Source organism: Homalodisca vitripennis, chromosome 1, assembly GCF_021130785.1.
Source record: "Homalodisca vitripennis isolate AUS2020 chromosome 1, UT_GWSS_2.1, whole genome shotgun sequence".
NCBI classification, from domain to species: domain Eukaryota; kingdom Metazoa; phylum Arthropoda; class Insecta; order Hemiptera; family Cicadellidae; genus Homalodisca; species Homalodisca vitripennis.
In genome coordinates this window covers 76,111,113-76,132,191 of record NC_060207.1, presented here as the reverse complement: position 1 = coordinate 76,132,191, position 21,079 = coordinate 76,111,113, and the positions used below count along the sequence as shown (strand labels likewise).

The window sequence follows — 21,079 nt, the reverse complement described above, 5'->3', positions numbered from 1 at the left end:
GTACAGTATTGACTCATGTAATACACTCAACTCCCACATGTAGAACGTACAGTATTGACTCATGTAATACACCCAACTCCCACAAAGAACGTGCAGTGTTGACTCGTGTAATACACTCAACTCCCATACGTAGGGGGTCCAAAACTGATTCTTGTTATACAAACAACTTTCAACGCACTAATTCGGTTTCAGAAATGGAAAATCGTACAGCGGATGCATCATTGCGTCTTGTCGATATGATTGTAAAGGTTCTGAAGAGTAAAAACACCACTCTCGATTGTTCGTAGAGATTTGTAAGGCCTTTGAAGCGTTGACAACAGCATATCTCTACATAAATTGGATTTATACAGTTTTCGAAAACTACATGCTTAGCTCAAATCAGATGTCCCAAATTGCGTTCTACAGGATCTTTGCTCAGCCCACTACTTTTTTATATCTAAGTGAAAGATACTGGTTCATCATTACTGAATGTGAGGCTCGTCTAGTAATTCTCATGACACGAATCTGTTTCAGCGAAAACTCGGGAACAATCCTTGAACTGAAACTGTGATAAAATTGATTTTGTAAACCTTGATCAAGGATTCACTTGGAATTACCACACTGAGGTCATATGTTCTAAATTGTCCTCTAGTATTTTTGTTTTAAAGTCTCTGTCTAAGTACTGCTCAAGTCAGGTACTGATTATGGCATATTATTGATCGATTTACCTCCATACGTAACATGCATAAACATTAAAAATTTTATACGGGTATTCCAGAAAGAGACTTTCCAAATAACTGCAAACCTAAATACAAGGAGTCGAGCAAACAAGTTTTCAAAGGCCCCAAAATTTTGACTTAGCATCGTCTCTACATAATAGACTGGATACATAATAAACTACTGGAAACTGGAATAAATGCTCTCTTACTTGAAATCGAGACATGCATGTGTATGTGACCAGAGGTAATCATACAAGTACCGGACGTTAGTATACGCAAATTTGCTTTCTCGGCAGGCGTCCGATTTATAAATTCTCTTCCGATATCTTTTACCAGTGTCAAGTGCTCTTGGAGTTGTCACGCCTAAAACTGTTTTAAGCTTCTCCAGTGTTATGCAGTTCTAGACACATCGTTGACAGGCTATTGAATACCAGGAGAATTGTAATGACCATTCCAACCAATACATTTAAATTATATATATATATATATATATATATATATATATATATATATATATATAATTAATGTATTAATTAATACTGTATATCATTGATTTTACATCACATGTAAGTTTGTTGTAGTTTTTTTTGAATAAAAAATATTCTTATTTGTACTTAGGTTACACAAGCTTACCACTACACCTAAGACCGGAATTTGCTTGGTTGTGAATTCACAGAAAATCATTCACACACCTTTGGGCACCATTGGTCAAGTAATATCAATAACACTAGCTGAGAAACCATTTCGTTCAGCTAGTATCTAGATAACATTTGTTGCCTTCGTATAATTGTGGTCTTTGTTGCACAGTTGTGGCTATTTTTGTGTTTCATCTTGCTTTGTTGTTACTAAATCCAACTTTGCCTTGTGCTTGCGTTTCTCAGTTTTAACCTCGCTCTTATGTTTTGAGTATTAAAACTCGAAGGAAACAGCATACCAACTGGTCTGTTTGTAGCAACTCGACTGTAGCAAACCTTCATATCCTTTTTCCTTGCGTTTATCAGTTGAAAACTTCTTATGTTTTGAGTATTAAAACTCGAAGGAAACAGCATACCAACTGGTCTGTTTGTAGCAACTCGACTGTAGCAAACCTTCATATCCTTTTTCCTTGCGTTTATCAGTTTAAACCTTCTTATGTTTTGAGTATTAAAACTCGAAGGAAACAGCATACCAACTGGTCTGTTTGTAGCAACTCGACTGTAGCAAACCTTCATATCCTTTTTCCTTGCGTTTATCAGTTGAAAACTTCTTATGTTTTGAGTATTAAAACTCGAAGGAAACAGCATACCAACTGGTCTGTTTGTAGCAACTCGACTGTAGCAAACCTTCATATCCTTTTTCCTTGCGTTTATCAGTTTAAACCTTCTTATGTTTTGAGTATTAAAACTCGAAGGAAACAGCATACCAACTGGTCTGTTTGTAGCAACTCAACTGTAGCAAACCTATATATCCTTGTTTTTGTAAGCCGGGCCTCGCGATGTCAATAAACTTTTCTATCAAGGAAACCGGTAGACGGCATTCCCGGTATTCGAAATTGACCTCAATGACCACATCCCGCCTCTGAGAGACTGATAAAGAACAAAAGGAGCTCTCTGCCTCGCTGACAATACTTGTGAGCAACTGCCAGCCCCAGTCAGTCTCCTGACCTTGATCAGCCGTGTTTCGCATTTTATCCATCTGCAACCAAGAACTATTTCTAAGACAAGTTCTGCTTTACTGTCTTCCTTTCTAATTTAATGAAATATAACACCTGAAAATTCTTGTGTGGAATTAATTGTAATCGAGGAATCATTTTATATGGATTCATTCTAGTATGGTAATAGTCTTATTAATATCATAAAAGCGAAATTTTGTGAAGAATGATGTTTGGATGTCGCATATCTTTATGTTTGGGTGTGTGGTTTTTTGATATTGAATGATTAACAATCTAGTTTTCAGATTTAGACAAAATGTGTCAAGTATTTTGCTTAGAATAAACAATAATAAATAAATAATTTTTATCCCGTTGTATTCTCATTTTAAAATACTTTATGCAGAATTTTGTATACGCATGAACAAAATACCATCCATCGATGTGTGCTGCAGATAGTTATGATAGTAGTATTGTATAATCTTTACTATATAGATTGCAGCAGTGAGGAATTCAAACAGTTTTGTTTATTTTTGATACTCGAAATTAGGTTTCTGTTACATTGTTGGATGGTATGTTTACAATAGCTGAAGGGAAAAAAATGAAACAATGCACTAATATGATTCAGCAAACTATTTAGTATGTGACTTACGCCTTTAAAAAGAGCGCAGTGAGTCCGTGACCATTTCAAATGGAATCACAAATCAATGCACACACATAAAATGTAACTTCTTTAACAGAAAATCGTCGAAGAGGCAGTATAGGCTTACGATACTTATTACATACAGAAAAATCATATAATTCTTAGACAGAAACAAGAAATTAGATGATATATCGATTGGAAAGCAATGAAACAGTGTACTGTATCAGGTTTACTGGTGTAGTGTTTAAACAACTAATACCGAAGACATAAGCAGAGACAGCGAGCTGGATGTCCTGCAAAGTAGGAATAGATGTCATTTTTGGGAATTAAAATAATCATACATATTATTAATACAGTTCGAAAAGGTCTTGGTGTGTAGTTGTGTAAGGCAAACTTAACCATGGCGACGAAAACCTGAAACATGAGCAAGTTGCCATTTAGCTTAACTCCCGTTCCTCTAAACCATAACATTGAAATAATATAAACTTAAAACGTGCCTATTTCCGTTTTAAAATTATGGTAGAGCTTCAAGATATTATATTATACCTCCTTCTAAACAGAATACGAACTTCGAATTTAATATCCACCACAGTGCCCTAATATATTTAAACTCTCACTGAAAACATTAAACCTATTCCATGAAATATCATGGAATGTTTGAGAGAATTTCGATTATTTCATTGGCGCTTATAAAAAATGTTTAACCTCTTCCTTTGAGGCCTTACAATTCTCCTTTTTAAAATTAAAGTACAATTATTCGGAAAAGGATTAGAAGGTTGAGTATTTCCCAGAAACCATGACTTATCTCAGGAGTGTTTGGTATGTACGAGTAGTTTAAAAAGGATATGCCTACGATGTCCCAGTTTGTATAAGAAATTGCGTGAGAAGATCTGTGTAACTGCTAGTATTAATAATTTGAATAATATGATTGCTCGGTCCGTTTTAATTACAGTATGTGTTGTTTCCTGAATAATATCGGTGATTTTTAAGCATTCATTAATCATATAATCAATAATATTGCATACTATTTGAAGAAAATATTGCGTAAATGTAACCAAAATAATTTACTTATGAGTGGTTTTTAAAATAATTTGCTTTAGTAAATACATTATTCTTTGGTTGTCGTAAGGAATACAAAAACTCATTTTCTATATTTCAAAATAGTTGTCCGTGCATTCTTGAAAATACATGAAAATAATTTTAGGCATTGGCTTCATTCAATATAATAATTTTTCAAATCTTTAGAAGGCTTTAGGAGGCACCTTATCGAATTAATTAATGCGAAAGTGATGAATACCCGGAACAAAATTGAAAATAAACGTTTAAACTAAAAACTTATTTTGAATATTACAGTTTTTACACATATATACCAAGTATTCAACAGGCCCTTCTTGAAATTGCGTCGTTGTCTGATCGTAGTTCCTATATCGCTTAATAGCAAGATCCTGTAGGCTGTGTTCATAGTTCTTCTGGGTTAAAGTAAGAACCCAGCACTTTGATGTTATCCGGAGGCCACATACTTTGTAAATTACATGTCATAATGACGATTGGTTCATGTTTCTTGCCTCCCGAATTGAAGCGATGTCTGCGAGAAGGTCACTCTGTCCCTATCTACTATTCGTATTATAAATATTAAAAGGTAAAGTCGACTTACGAGCGCTCATGTGATCTGAGTTTGAATGCAGGTACTATCTCGAGGGATGTTTTCTTTGTCCGCCAGAAGTGCGGGGCTCGAAGTCCCCACTGGTGGCCAGGTGCATTTCTGTCGGTTCTTCCCGACCTCAGATCACGTGCCGGATCCTCTAAATTTTCGGAGGATCTGTGATTATGATAATCTAATCTAAACCTACTTATATCGCGTATTAACCAGACATAGATAGCGACATAGTGGTCTTCGTCTCGCCTACATGGCTTCGTTTCGAGTTGCAGAAAATAAGAATTTTCACAGTAAATCGAATAAAGTCTGTTCTGTCGAATAATGTAGTTTTTAGGTCCCCGGTAAGAAAAACTGTTCCATAAATTGTGCCCTCCGGATAATACCATAGTACCAAGAACACTACCGATTTTGGATTCAAAAGGTTAAAAAATAAAAATACAGTTTTAACGTATTTTATGTGGGTATTATGGGGGACGAAAATGAGGAAATCCCAGAATGAAACAATTAATTTGTAAACAAACTGATTATACTATGAAAGTTAATCATATGACATAATTTTGGTAAATTACTAACACATGTGGCGAAGTTGCTTCGTTAAATTGGTAGGTGATACTTTCGTTACATTTTGTGAGGAGCTTTGATACTCTGTTGTATCGGTTTATTTGGTAGTAAAAAACTGTTGATGCTGTATGTACATCACTTAGTGCATCAAATCGCACTAACCATCAGTAAATAACGACCTGCTTGTATTTCATGATTTTTTCAAATATCACGGAATAAACATATTGGACTGTTGTTGGTGAGTTGTCACAGCTGCATTTCACTTATTTCTGCTTCCCTTGGATTGGCCATGCAGCGGTTACTGATATATTTCTACTGCTCGCGGAAGTTGGAACCGACGCGATGACTGCTGTTCTGATATGATAGTTGCGTGTTCGTGACGATAACCACATCAAATATACACATGCTCATGGTCTAGGTCACACGTGATCTTGCTGAAGGCGGCCTTTCATTTCACCTACTGTAGTTTAGACGACACGTTTTATCGGTTGGGTTTGTAACCGTACTTCGACGTGTCTCGGCCACAGCATCACGACAAATGATCTCAGTTGGGTCACTAATACTGAAATAAACATTTGTGTTCGACACTCACCATTACTGTGATTGATCTCGTGAAAAATTCTAGTGCGGTTAAAAAAATTGGCCCTTTTATGTTGTATTTTTAGAACAATGCCTTAGCTATAGAGTATTACTCAACGTTCTGTTAACTCTCCTACCTAACTTGTTGCTTATGTTCTTCGTTCTTTCATCATACCAATTTTTATTCTCCTTTGTACTAAGCAGTAAACTATATAGTGATACAATATTCGATCCAATATCCTAATTATTTATAAATACATTTTTTCGGATATTTTAATACGATAATTTGGACTGATTTGGAATTAAAGAACTGAAATAGCAGAGTCTAACATTAAAGCTGTTCAGACTAAACGAACGTGACAGAACTATCCCAATGGAGTTGAACTAAATAATTATGGAATGGATAAGTTGTATGTATTTTTGATCACCATATATAAAATATTGGCAATTGAACCATTTTTATAGTAAGAATGGAAAAGTTAAAACTTAATTTATAATGTATGCAATTTATTTAAATAAGCGTGTATATTAGTTTTGTCTAAAGAGATCTCTTTCATTAAGGATTTGTACCATGGTAAATTAATAATCCATTCTCGCGTTTTCAGTTTTCCCAATTCTCTAACTATTGCTTGAAGAATTAATTGAACGGTGAAAAAGTGTTTCTGTCTTGTGGATTTTGTCTCATATATACTTGTAATTTTAGTCACCGCTCGATTCAATTTCCATTTGACTTTCCATTTTAAAGTTTTAGTTGATTCTCCCCAACGTTTTAATGAAATTCACCGAAACAACCTTAACGCGTTGTAGTAACTGTCTTGGTATTTATTTCTGTGTTCAGTATCTCGTTGTTCCTTTGTTGATATTTGATGTAGTTTATTAAATTCAGAACAATGACTGTGGTAGGCGATTGTTTGTGAACTAGAATAGATCAATTTGTTCCCATTGACAACTACAATGTCTCCAGTTCCTATATGCATAAAATGACTGAATGACTGTTTCTTGTCACATCTACGCACATCATGTTCTTTAGTCACTCGTACTTGTAGTATAAACGTGATATTTTATTAGAAAGTCCGTAGGCAAGTAAAAAGTCAACCAGGTTGATAATTGGTTTACGCAAGCGCACCAAGTGTTGCCTATACTGCAGGATAGACATGACCGTATCAGGTGCGCTGCCCACGTATTGCTGCTGTCAGGTGGTCAGTGACACCTTCTTCATACTGTCCGTTATTTGTTGTCTGTTGAGCGTATTTGAACCATTTCCCACTAAACCACAGACATGTCCTATCTACACAAAATGTTATCTAAGTTTTTACACGAAAAAATAGAAACTACTATTTTACTAAAATATCGCACTGAATAGTCTACATCGTAATGCTTTTACGCTAACATGCATTTTGATTAAAACCACCATCGTGTGTATTTGCGCACGCTACTTATTACGCGAAAATCGGCAAGGTCATTTCACTTGTTATTTTACTTGCTTTTAAGTTTGACCCAATTTTCCAAAACTCGGCTGTGTCACTCCTAACAACTCGAAGAATACATGGCAAGTAGTATTGTATTCTATGGATATTACTTTCTTTCCTGAGTATAAATTTGTATAAAATACGTTACATCTTGTTAAAATATAGGTAGCAATTTTTTACATGTCATTGGTACAACACGTGGCATTTTTTGACTCATATTAAAAAGTCTCCGACAGTAAAAGTTTTATAACTGATCAAAGTATTCGCATCTTTCGCTACATTGTTGTCTATTTTGGAAATATACAGGGTGATTCAAAACTAAACGGCAATCTCTCGGGAGCTTATTCTATAGCTAAAAACAAGTAAAAAAGTTCATATAACCATATGCCCGGAAACGCTTCGTTAGCGAGTTACGCCTAGCGAAAGATTTCGCCCGGATTTCAGAACCCTTGGTGAAGTCAGGCCGTATAAAAAATGGTAAAGGTAGTTACAAAGATACAAATACGATTGTTTTTTATGTTTTTATATCTGACAAATTTATTAAAATTCGTCCCAGAGCTGTAAATGCAATACTTTCAGAGATATCTTACGTAAAACACAAGAATTGGTGCAAAGAAATAACACATTTTTGTGTTTAACGTAAGATTACTTCCATAAATGTTAAATAAAGGTAATTTTTTTTCTTAAACAGATTTGTAGAACATTTAATTCTGAAAAGATTCATGTGAATTACTTAGGAAAAAAATTAATAATAGGTATTGAAATTTAGCTTTATTTAAAAATAAAACAGACGCACAAAAATGCATATTCTTATCTGCATAAAATATATTAACTAATGTTTAGGTTGTGAGTAACAGCTGATCATTTATTCAACACTTTATCGTCATATTTTCGGGCATATGGTTATATGAACTTTTTTTTTACTTGTTTTTAGCTATAGAATAAGCTCTCGAGAGATTGCAGTTTAGTTTTGAATCACCCTGTATATATATATCTAAAGAGACGCCATCGGGAGTTGCACGTTATGTACGGTGTTGGTGGACGTGTCGACGTGCATGTAATCAAGTGACGTGCTAACTACTCATTGATCGCATAGTGGTACGAACACACGCCAGCGGGAGTTGCACGTTATCGATGTTCGGTGTTGTTGGACGTGTCGACGTGCGTGGAAACAAGTGACGTGCTAACTACTCATGGTCGCTTAGTGGTACGATCACACGCCAGCGGGAGTTGCACGTTATCAGTTGTCGGATGGCTCAGCCGTGTCGCGGTGACTTCTCAAAAGAGCGGAAGAGATGACGCCATGTTGTTGCAAAACTGCGCGACGGCGCATAGAGGTACGAACATACGCCAGCGGGAGTTATGTTCGGTGTTGGTGGACGTGTCGACGTGCATGTAAACAAATGACGTGCTAACTACTCATGGTCGCTTAGTGGTACGAACACACGCCAGCGGGAGTTGCACGTTATCGATGTTCGGTGTTGGTGGACGTGTCGACGTGCATGTAAACAATTGTGACGTGCTAACTACTCATGGTCGCTTAGTGGTACGATCACACGCCAGCGGGAGTTGCACGTTATCGATGTTCGGTGTTGGTGGACGTGTCGACATGCATGTAAACAAGTGACGTGCTAACTACTCATGGTCGCTTAGTGGTACGAACACACGCCAGCGGGAGTTGCACGTTATCAGTTGTCGGATGGCTCAGCCGTGTCGCGGTGACTTCTCAAAAGAGCGGAAGAGATGACGCCATGTTGTTGCAAAACTGCGCGACGGCGCATAGAGGTACGAACATACGCCAGCGGGAGTTATGTTCGGTGTTGGTGGACGTGTCGACGTGCATGTAAACAAATGACGTGCTAACTACTCATGGTCGCTTAGTGGTACGAACACACGCCAGCGGGAGTTGCACGTTATCGATGTTCGGTGTTGTTGGACGTGTCGACGTGCATGTAAACAATTGACGTGCTAACTACTAATGGTCGCTTAGTGGTACGATCACACGCCAGCGGGAGTTGCACGTTATCGATGTTCGGTGTTGGTGGACGTGTCGACATGCATGTAAACAAGTGACGTGCTAACTACTCATGGTCGCTTAGTGGTACGACCACACGCCAGCGGGAGTTGCACGTTATCAGTTGTCGGATGGCTCAGCCGTGTCGCGGTGACTTCTCAAAAGAGCGGAAGAGATGACGCCATGTTGTTGCAAAACTGCGCGACGGCGCATAGAGGTACGAACATACGCCAGCGGGAGTTATGTTCGGTGTTGGTGGACGTGTCGACGTGCATGTAAACAAGTGACGTGCTAACTACTCATGGTCGCTTAGTGGTACGAACACACGCCAGCGGGAGTTGCACGTTATCGATGTTCGGTGTTGTTGGACGTGTCGACGTGCTAACTACTCATGGTCGCTTAGTGGTACGATCACACGCCAGCGGGAGTTGCACGTTATCGATGTTCGGTGTTGTTGGACGTGTCGACGTGCATGTAAACAAGTGACGTGCTAACTACTCATGGTCGCTTAGTGGTACGATCACACGCCAGCGGGAGTTGCACGTTATCGATGTTCGGTGTTGTTGGACGTGTCGACGTGCATGTAAACAAGTGACGTGCTAACTACTCATGGTCGCTTAGTGGTACGATCACACGCCAGCGGGAGTTGCACGTTATCGATGTTCGGTGTTGTTGGACGTGTCGACGTGCATGTAAACAAGCGATGTGCTAACTACTCATGGTCGCTTAGTGGTACGAACACACACCAGCGGGAGTTGCATGTTATCAGTTGTCGGATGGCTCAGCCGTGTCGCGGTGACTTCCCAAAAGAGCGGAAGAGATGACGCCATGTTGTTGCAAAACTGCGCGACGGCGAACTTTCCCCAGCCGCGTGACACACTGCCCCTGATCGGCTCGTGCGGGGGTACTGCTGGGAGGTGACCAGATTTCCCGAACATAATATCATGACATCAAAACGATAACATTCCTTGTTCTTCCCCATTCTCATACTCTCCTTAAACACCTCTTGTCTCTAAGATAATACTTTTGTTTTATTGGACGTTACAAAAACCATGGATCGACGTCGTTTTTGGGAAGAGCAGCTGTTTAGATCTTAAAGATATTTGATTTATTGTACATCACACAATTTAATTTCATTTTAAGATTTGCTGAAGACGCGAACATGGCGTCAAGAAACGGAACAATCTCAGGTGACTTATATGCACTGATTTATTTCCATTGCCTTTCTGTACAGGCTACATACGACGTTCAGTGTTGATCTAAGTAAGAATTCAATTTGTTGGCAGTGTTTAGAATTTCATATTTTGTCGCGTTAACACAATCAATGTTTTACAAGAGGTGCAGTTTGTCTTGGTTTTCCGGGTCCGTCCCGACATCGTCCCGCTGTGTTTCACATGTGTGTCGTATCCACCCCCCCTCCCTCCACCCAATGTGATAATTTACTCATATTCACTTTCACTCTGGAGTACTGTACAGCAACTATTCTCAGATTAACCTACCGTATCGATGTCTATTTTCTATGGCAGCCTGCAGGAGTTGGGTAGACCGGGCGCTGAAAACGTAAGCCGTGGTAATCGATTGTTTAGTAAGTGTACTCCGTAGTTGGCAACTGGAGTTGCAGGCTTGAGTTGAGCAAAAATGTCCGTGACATTTCTGCACTGACTTTGTTTCAACATTTTTCAGCAACAAGTTATGTCTTCCACTAGAAATAACCCAAATTAGATAGTGTAGGTCTTGTCAACAACTGCGTCCAACACTTTCATAGCCTCAACCTGACAACAAATTCCACAAAATCTAATTTTCTGAATTTCGCCCTGCGGCCAATGGACGTTGGGCGTGGACCTTCCGTCATGCTGGGAGACTCCACATTAGAAGAAGTTTACTCCTCCAAATTCCTTGGTATATACCTTGATCGAGGTTTGACATGGAATGTTCACATTGATTCAGTTTGTTCAAAATTAGCATCTGGCGTTTATGTTTTAAGATCTTTAGCCAAATACTGCCCAAGTCAGGTGCTGATGGCGGCGTATTACGGCCTGATTTACCCACATCTTTCCTACGGAGTGATTTTGTGGGGAGCTTGTTCAAACAATCAAATTTTGAGAGTTTTCAGGCTTCAAAAGAAAGCGATCAGAACAATCGCCAACATGAACTTCAGAAAGTCGTGCAGACCTGCTTTCAAAAAATTGCAGCTGTTGACTCTGCCATGTCTCTATATCTTGGAGGCAGTTTTATTCTGTAAGTCAAAATGTGCCCTGACTAGGGGCCGTGACGTGCATGAATATGAAACGAGAGGCAGAGACAACTACCGTACTGGGCGACACAGAACGGTGGTTTATGAACACCTGCCCTCGCAGGCAGGTGTCCGTTTCATCAACAGTTTGCCTGATTCCATGAAAAACGTACAAACGCCCAAGCGCTTAAAACGTTAAAAACTCGTCTGAAGCGCTTTTTAGCATCTAAAGCATTCTATAGCGTCGACGAGTTTTTGAATTATAGTTGGGAGACCTCCAATCTAGAAGACTGACACTGGCGTTGGCGGTGGAGAGAATTGGCGAGTAAGTGGTATGGATGAATGTAACGATTGTGTATGTCTGAATGTGGTATTGTGAACGAATGTAAAAATTTTAGATTTATTCGGTATGACCTTTGCCACATAATTGTATTATTATCAACGGCAATAAAAGACTTGACTTTGACTTTGACTTCATGGTTTGTTATTTATTAACAATCTTGGTTATATTTTAAGCCATTACAATTAAAACCATATACATTTAATATACCTACGGTTGTATTGATTGTAAAATCCTGTCAATGTGATTGGTGTGAGACTATATTTTCTGAATATTGATAAAGCCTTCCATATAATATTACGGACTGCCTATGTTCTATTCTTCCAAGAATGGCTCTTTTGTTTTTATTTCAAATATTTTGGAGAATATAACACCGATATGGCGTGCTGGGAGTAGCATGAATGTAGTGTGGCCGGATTCAAATCCAAGTTTAAAACTGTTTACATGTAACGAACTGATATTGTAACACATGGTTATTTATTTCACTGAATAGTTCAAAGCGCGTGTTCCAATTGAATTTTAGGCGAGAAATGTGATATCCTATATAGTTTTCCTAGTACAAATTTGTAATTTATAAGTGAATTAACATCAAATTGTATTCAAAGATTAATTGAGCACTACAGAAATCATAGTAAAATGGACACTACCTGTTTTCTTCTGTGATTTTAGCTGCAAGTCGTTAGTTAAAATATAACTTTAGTTTGTAAATGTAGGCTATAAGATCATCTGTGGTTCTGTAGTGTTGGAGGTCTGCTCATGTCTTAGTCATACATACCTGCAGAATATGTGTCGTTACGTGGACATATCGTATTCCACCATAAAAGACTTCTTCATTTCTGTTTTATAAGGGTATTCCTTGGATCTCATCTTAATGTTATATTTGTGAATTTTGTGCCAACATTCACTTTCACTTTACACTTTATACAGATGTTACTAGTTAAGTTGTCATTTTGGTAGTCTTGTATTAATTTGTCGTGTGCTGTGAACAAACGCAAATTTAAAGTATGTTCAAGTACAGATTGTTTCTTTTTTGTCTTAAATCAAAAGTTCGACCGTTACCCCGTTATTCAGTCACAAATATAGGTTCGAATTTTAAATCTAGATTTTTATTTCGAATGAGTTACACCTCAAGCTGTACTGTAAAAATACACGTAAGGCAGAGTTCGATTTTTATGTGAAATGAATGGCAATGGGTAGTTCGAAAGGTTAAAATGAGTGGGCACAAATGTAATGGTAATGTGTTTCTGTGTACAAAGGCAGTTTCGGTGTTTAAGACGTGACACTGCTTGTCATTCAAGTATTTCTTTTTGTTTAGTGCGTGTGATTGTCTTTGTAATCTGTTAACAAATATTATTTTCTAACATGGCCTACATCGTGAAGTTTTATCGTTGCTCAATTACAAGAGGATTAATAACAACGTTAGTTGATGTTTTCGCTGTTATTGTTTGTTTTTATACCACAGCGAGAATGAGGTACGTTATTTAAATAGGTCAAACGATAAAGTCAGTCGATAAAGACAATGGCAGCACGGTAGCGCCAGGCCTGAAGGCGAGGTAACCTATATTGCGGAAAGCTGACCTATATTGTCGATGTACAGTGGTGGATAAGGTGGCGGTGGGAGAGAGGGACGGGGAGGGGTGGTAGGTCGAAGTACAGTTACGTTGTCAGCTGATCCTCTGCACTCACTCCACGTGTTTACCACAACAGAGCAGAGGACGAGGACATACGTTAGAAGGCTGGAATGGTCTGGTCTAGCTCCTGTTCTCCTGCCTTTGTGTCGAGTGTCCGGTCCCGGCTGGCTGTGACAGATACCGCGTCCTGTGCGTTCTTTGTCACATTATGACGCGCCTCACCGTCGGGTTTTTCGGAGGCAATGTGAAATGTAACAATGTTCTGTGTTTAGTAAACGTGTCTGTTTGTACCTCTCGTTGATCTCGAGTTTACCGACGTTCCTGAAGTAAGCATTGTCATACCGAATTGAGTTTATTAAAGGATTCTAGTACAGCTGGATTTAAGTTTTGTCTTATATTGCTGACTTGAATGTTAACATTAGTTGAGTAAATTGTACTTTACACATTAAACCCACTCTTTTTAATATGAACATTCAAAAATGGTTGACATGACAAAATGTAAGGAATACATAACTTTTTTATCAATGTGAATTTGTACACTCTCTTTAGGATTGGCAAGCAAATAAAAATATTAATTCGTTTTAGAATTAATTCATACAATACTAAACTATACTTAGATATAATTACAGATATACTATCAGAGCTTTTCAGTATTTATTTATATTTTTGTTAGATATGGTTTTGTCAAAATTTCTCATATTTTAGTATAGTTTTGTTGCTTTTTTATATAGCTGTTCTATACTATCACAAAAACATTGTATTATCAGAAGCGATTTCAATTTGTCAAGCTCTTACTTGTTTAGAAAATAACAAAAGTAAGTAACAGGTATTACAACTTGTAATTGTATATTTTGCTCAGCTCTATAATTTTATTCCATCCATTACAATATTTGCTTTGTGCACATGTTAATTCCTTTATGTAGTTTTAAACCAGAAGACTTGCTTATCCTTGATCATGCAAATACAACATATTTACTTATCAAGCAAACCTTAGCACTGCTGTGTGTCATATAAATATTATGTTTAAATGCAATCTGTGTTTACTAACTGTCTAGTTCTAAAACTGCAGATAACCTTTAGGGAATTGCTTTGAATTGATTGTCACTAGATAAACTCTTTGAAAGCATTAAGCTTCAGGAGGCATTCAGTGAACATCTACAGTGGGTAAGACAGTACATGAGATGCCTACTACAGTATTTCTTGCAATGATCACTTGATTGCGTCTAGGGGAATGTTGCTTGTGATGGTTTTTATATAAAGGTTAAAACAGCTAGTACTGATGATAACGATTTTAATGTAACAGATAGTTGATTGGAGATAAATATATAAATGTAGTAAGCCTATGAAAAAACATTTTCTTATAAAAGATCAGAATTTATCATCGCTATAAATTATAAGATCAGAATATTGCCAATTTTTAACTTGTTTTATTAGTATTTATTTCCATAATGATTTTTATTGATATTATAGGTTTTGGTGATTGTATATAAGTCTAAAGTTTACAATACTAAAAATTGCAAAAAGCTATCCTGTGTGTGTGGTTCAGATGAGTTGAAACAATACTGTACTTCATTCCCCTCCCTCTCCCCCTCCTTTTCTTGATGGTTGTTTAGACTGGGGTGCTTGATTTATTAGCCAGCCAGGAAACCAGTTATGTTTTGGGTTCCACTTTAACAAGAAGTTATGTCTCTAGTGTGAATGTCTCCAAGGATCAAATATCCTTCAGCATTGGAATTTAACTTATTCTTACTAATTCGGCTGTTAAACTGAATCTTATGAGTACATAAAAGACAAAACAAATAATTGTATAAACTAATTTGAATGTTCAATTTTGAGATATCGATTTTTAGATATGAATTAGAATAAAATGTGCAGGAAGAAGACATTTTAAATGTATAAGAGTAATTGTTTATTTTATTTTATTTTTTAACTGAATATCTTACTGTCATAATTTTATGTAAGTTTTCGTTATTTTCAAAGTTTTTAAGCCATTAACAATTAATGGTGCAGTGAATATAATTGGTAACTTTGATTCCATATATTTGATAAAATTGGTGTTTTTACATTCAGTAAATTGAAAACAAAGGTACTCTAAATCTAAAAGGTAAACTAAATCTGTACATTAATAGAATAGTAAAATTAACATCTCCTTACCATCAACATTCAAGGAAAAACCATCATTTTCCAGTGATATAGTATTCTTTTCTAACTGTTTAGAGAGAATATAGCAGTTTTGTATACCAACCTAAATGGACAAGTTTATATAAAATATTCTGTAAATACAAGGATTTCCTGAATAGGGATTGATTATTAATTTAATATTTAGCCAAAAACGTTCCACTGTGTGAGGTAGTGCTGAGATGTTAGGTGTACGCACTTGTGATCTGGTGTCTGGGGTGCTCAAAGAGGCTTAGCTAGAGCAGGTAAATCAAGTTAAGCATCGAGGCTTAACTGGGCCCCGTGCCTCAACACTTCAGCAGGTGACAATGGTTCTGTCTGTCTCACTATAAGTGGATCACAAAATCTTATAAAACTTATTAATTTTATCCATAAATAAATATTTACTCCATATGCTAATTTAAACTGATTGGGGTTTATTGAAATTGATAATTTTTCAAATTCTGTCTAATAATTTCTGTTTTGATAATAGCTTGAAATTTATGAAAATAATTTGTTAACTATTTGAATAACTATTACAGTAATTCATGTGTCCGGTTTAAGGACATGTAATTCTCACTTTGGTTAGAAGTTAATCTATGAATGTTTGTAAGATCATTTCAATATTTAAATTTAATAATTAAAAGTTATACTAACAGGAATATAAATTTATCATTGTATATGCTATAAGTAATTACATTTCTATAGTTTTACTCTTCAAACATTTATTAGTAAATATCATATGAAAGTAATTATTTATCGTTAGCAATAAATTAATTAAAATACAGTTTTAAAGCATAACATGTTAATAACCATATTGCAAAAATAAGTAATTAATATTTTTGATATTGTGATTATAATTTGAAGAGACAATAAAGCTCCTTAGGTAGTAGAAATTCTGTTTGGTAATATATAACACATTTCCAAAATATATATGTAAAAACATACTAATACAGGAAAGTGACAAATTTTTCAGTAAGACACCAACCAATGTTGCAAGCTTTTAAACAGGAGATAATAAATCAGATAAAAATTCTTATTTCGTTGTACAATATTTTTTAGAAAGTTATGCTACTAAAACATATAAGATTAAAAATGATTCTTGATAATTAACTATTGTAACAATTATTGTTATGTACAGATGATACATAGTGTGTATATTTAGGCTGAAAGAAACAAATCTGCCTCAGTTACAATCAAGTTCTGTTGCAATGTAGATGAACGCAACCACTGAAAACTCAATCAGATTCAGAGTTCTCTTTGAATAAGATCAAGGTGACACTAGAGAACTGTTACACAAATTTCACCTATAACTGTTGGTTATTGCAGGGATACTAGGGATGAACACAGCCACTGATAACTTGATAAGATTCAGTGGCCAAATCCTTGACAAGGTGACCAAGGCCAAGGAGACACTAGAGAACTGTGCCTACCTCATCTACAACTGTTGGTTGTTTCAGAGATGTAGGAGATGAGCACAGCCACTCAGAATTCAATTAGATTCAGTGGCCAAACTCTTGACAAGGCGGCCAAGGCCAAGGTGTCTATGGAAAACCAACCTCATCTCCAACTGTTGCCTCTTGCAACGCTATTGGAGATGAGCATAGCCACTGAGAACTCGTGAGATTCAGTGGCCACCCCTCAATAACGCCATGGTGACATTAAAGAAATGTTGCACCAACCTCATAACAACTGTTGGTTGTTGCAGGGATACTGGAGATGAGCACAGCCACTGAAAATTCAATCAGATTCAGTGGCCACACCCTGGACAAGGCGACCAAGGCCAAGGTGACACTAGAGAACTATTACAGCAATCTTATCGCTCAGCACATCGAGCGTAAACAGAGGTACCTGTAATATATGTAATAAAACTATATTTTGTTATAAAACTTGGAAGTAGAAAACACTACTAAATTTTGGGGAACTATACAATTTTGTAGTTCCAGATTAAACAGTGTATATTATATTTTACAGTCAAACAGAAATTATGTAATACATTTGAAATGTGAGCATAGTTCCTATTGTAGCTAATGTTAAAGGTTATTTTGCCTAAGAATTGTTAGTATCCGATTCAATGTGACAGCTACAAGTCTAAAAACCTAGGTTTTACAGGTTCTAACTGTGTGTTAAACTTATAAAATGTTTACCTTTTTCTGAAAATTTTCATACCAAACAATTTTGGAGGTATTAGTTTCACAGCCTTAAAACAATATATTAACCATGTTATTTTTATTAGGAAATATTTGAGATAAAACAAATTTAAACATTTAGTATGTAATTATAAACATTATCTTTCCAATTTAATGTTCTGTTTTGTGGTATATTATTCATTAAGTCGGCAATAAAATTTCTAATGTGCACTTTTTGTCTCTGAACGAATTAGTAAAGTTGAATACGTTATTTAAAACTACATAGTAAGTTTTTTCTATTATTTTATTTAAGAAAACTAAAAATTTTCCAATAATTTTAATATTTTCCCACAAGACCTTTCGACACCAAAGATGCTATCGTCAGGTGTGAATACATAGTAAGTGTTTTAAATAATTTTGCTTGAATTGTTTTTAGGAAAATATACCAAATCTTTAATAAACTCTAATTTAACTTGAACATTTTTCTTAATAAAAATAATATTGTTTTTATTTTTAAGCATGTAACATATATATTACAATTATATTTTCTATATGTTTTAAGTGAAAATTTCACTGCAAAGTATTATATGACAGCTAAAAAATGGGTTTTTTGCTCGTCACTTAGGTTAATATTTGTTGGGCTGGTAGGATATAAAATAAAAGTTCAAATGCATCCATTTAATCTGCAACAGACCCCACTTTTCTATTGAGCTTGTTCTGTTCTAAAAATTAAGGAAAGTTAGTTTAGTAAGTTTTAAAAGGAGCAAATTTGTTACTTGGTTCATAAGTGGTTTTCACTATTTTATTCTAAAAATGACAAGTTTGTGTTCTCCTTTTTCCATGTATATATAGGTTTAGACCTATAAAAATCTCATTTGATTTCAGATTTTTATGACCACAATTTTCAAACAGATAAAGTTTACCCTTAATGACTGTTTTAGTTTAATATGTGCTCTAGAACAAAGTACAATTTTACGGATATGATTATTTCAATAATAAGTTGTTATTTTATTAAGCCAAAATAATGCAGTGTCTATTCTCATCGATTTAGTTTAAATTAGAATTGTTTAAATCTTTGTAATTAATTTAGGCTTACTTAACACTACAAAATTAAGTGTATCAGTTATTGATTTCTTCCATTGCCTGTATTATCATGCAGCAATTTACTGTTATATTTTGTCATTAAATATACGACCTTTTTCAAACATTTATCACATTAATGTCATACACAACTAAAACACATTCACGAATATTTACAAGTAAATACACAATTGTATTTAAAAATACTGGCTGGCATAATCTAAATTGACATATTTTATCTACTTTTACTGTCATTAAACTTGTGGTAGTAGTGGTCAAGCGGTCAAGGCCACGGTTCTATTGATTGTAGCTAATGACGCTATCTTTTATGTCATGTTTAACCATTGATCAACATTAGTCAAATAGAATGTTAGCTTGAAAATATATTTTATTGTATTCTAAGTTTTCATTAGCCATTTTTAACCTGTAAAAATTGTATTATTCTCCTTTTATATTGAGTTTAAGACATTTTGGAAGGAACATTGGTGTGATATTCATCATTATTCAGCATATACAGTGTTCACAAAAGGGCAGGGCCCGATTAAGGTTTTTGGCGCCCGTAGGCTATCTTGTACTTCGCCCCCCCCCCCAACGGTTTCCGGCCGGCTTCCCTCTGTCAATTTTCAATAATAAAAAGTGTTCTGCTGTATAGCGGCCATATTATATTTTTGTAATAAAATTTCAACTTACTTAAATTTAAAGACCATTACAGAGAGAGACCATTTAGAGTATTAAACTTTAGGAAAAGAACAACATTCAGCAACTAACTATAAACTTTAATTATTGTTCAAAGGTCTAATGATACATGTATGTATAAACTGCTATGTAATATGTTCAAATTCAACGGTTAAAAGAACTATGCTGTTTGCTGTCATTTCCTAAAAACACACAAACAAACGAACAAAAACAGCAAAATTATAGAAAGTGCAAACTTGCAAAGGGAAAGGATGCTTACTGCTGAGCATTTATTTGTATCTTTAAAATGGAATATGGTCTATTGTTGTAGACTTGTAGGTAACATTCTTTAAAGAGAATCAAGGGTTCTTATTTACCACTGGTTTTGTAGGACATACAAAAATGTGTCCTAGCTACAGCCAAACCTTACATGAGTTTTTAATTCTTATACATTTTTTGTAGATTACTATCATTAAATAGTCACAAAATTCAAAGTTCAGCACTTTGTAATGTTACTTTCAAAAAATCTGTAGGCTTATTTTTTTCAAAATAAATTAAAATGCATACTGTAATTTTAAGGCTGTTAAAATTATGTGAATTTTATCTCTTACTTCAGTATAAATGCTGCCATAATAATGGAGATTTTATTGTTGTCCATTTTAATAAGAAAGCTTAGTAGCTACGTATAGCCTGTTTAATTAGCGTTTTAACTGTAAATCACTGAAAAGGATTTATAATAAATCAATGAACATGGTCAAATTGGTCATCAACTTTCTCTGGTTTATTCAAGTACATTATGTTACATAGAAATGACATTAGACTTTGGTATACAACTTGGTGACTTGAACATTTAATCACAATAACAAACAATGAGCTAGAACTATAAAATTATTAGGCCTACTGTTAACAAAAGAACTTTTTATTTTCTCATGACGATATATTCCCTGATTAAACAAAGTCTTTCTTCCGTGCTTTTGATGAGGCAAACGCATCGATCAAGTCATCAAACGGAACGAGCTGTACATAGTCACTTTCTATAAATAAGAGAGCGAGTGCCTGGAGTTTTTCTTGCCGTAGAGTCGACCTCAAATAATTCTTGACTCGAGTAAGAGCAGAAAAGGATCTTTCTCCGCTGCAATTAGACACCGCCATGCTCAAGAAGATCCGCAATGCCACATCCACGTTCGGAAAAAGAGATTCAAGTTTTAGGGTTTTTACATGTTTCAATAGCCTGTAGGCTTTAGTCCCGGTCGGTTTGACTTTCTTCTTTTCCTCCATTCTGTCTGACAGTACATTTTCCTCTTCATAGAATGTATTATCATCTTTTAAAAATTTTTGAAGATACAAACACTCATCTGGAAATGAATCATCTAGGTCTGTTGAATATTCATTCATTAGCTTTGTTGCCTTTTCCTTCAAGATTGAACTCTCAATTTTATTCAAATTCCATAAAAAGTTGAAGGAGTCTCGTAGTGTGACATAAATTGATTTTCTCCTTGTTAGTTGCCCTAGGAGTGTATCAATTGCTTTGTAGTAACAATTTATCAGGAATGATTTCCGCCCATCAAACTCAGTGTGCCCCTCTT

At 35.7% G+C, this 21,079-nt stretch overlaps 1 protein-coding gene across 4 annotated transcripts in view; it reads left to right on the top strand.

The window, feature by feature from the left end:
• LOC124364962 (serine/threonine-protein kinase tricornered) overlaps positions 1–21,079 on the top strand; it is an 84,518-nt gene that overhangs the window by 28,879 nt on the left and 34,560 nt on the right. For 3 of the 4 annotated variants that reach the window (XM_046820827.1, XM_046820844.1, XM_046820819.1), the window contains one exon: positions 17,318–17,456. In XM_046820827.1, the coding sequence (XP_046676783.1) occupies positions 17,329–17,456 (128 nt within the window). In that variant the 5' untranslated portion in view covers positions 17,318–17,328. Of the gene's footprint in view, positions 1–13,548; positions 13,779–17,317; positions 17,457–21,079 lie in introns of those variants that run through there. The other variant, XM_046820836.1, reaches the window with a different exon arrangement.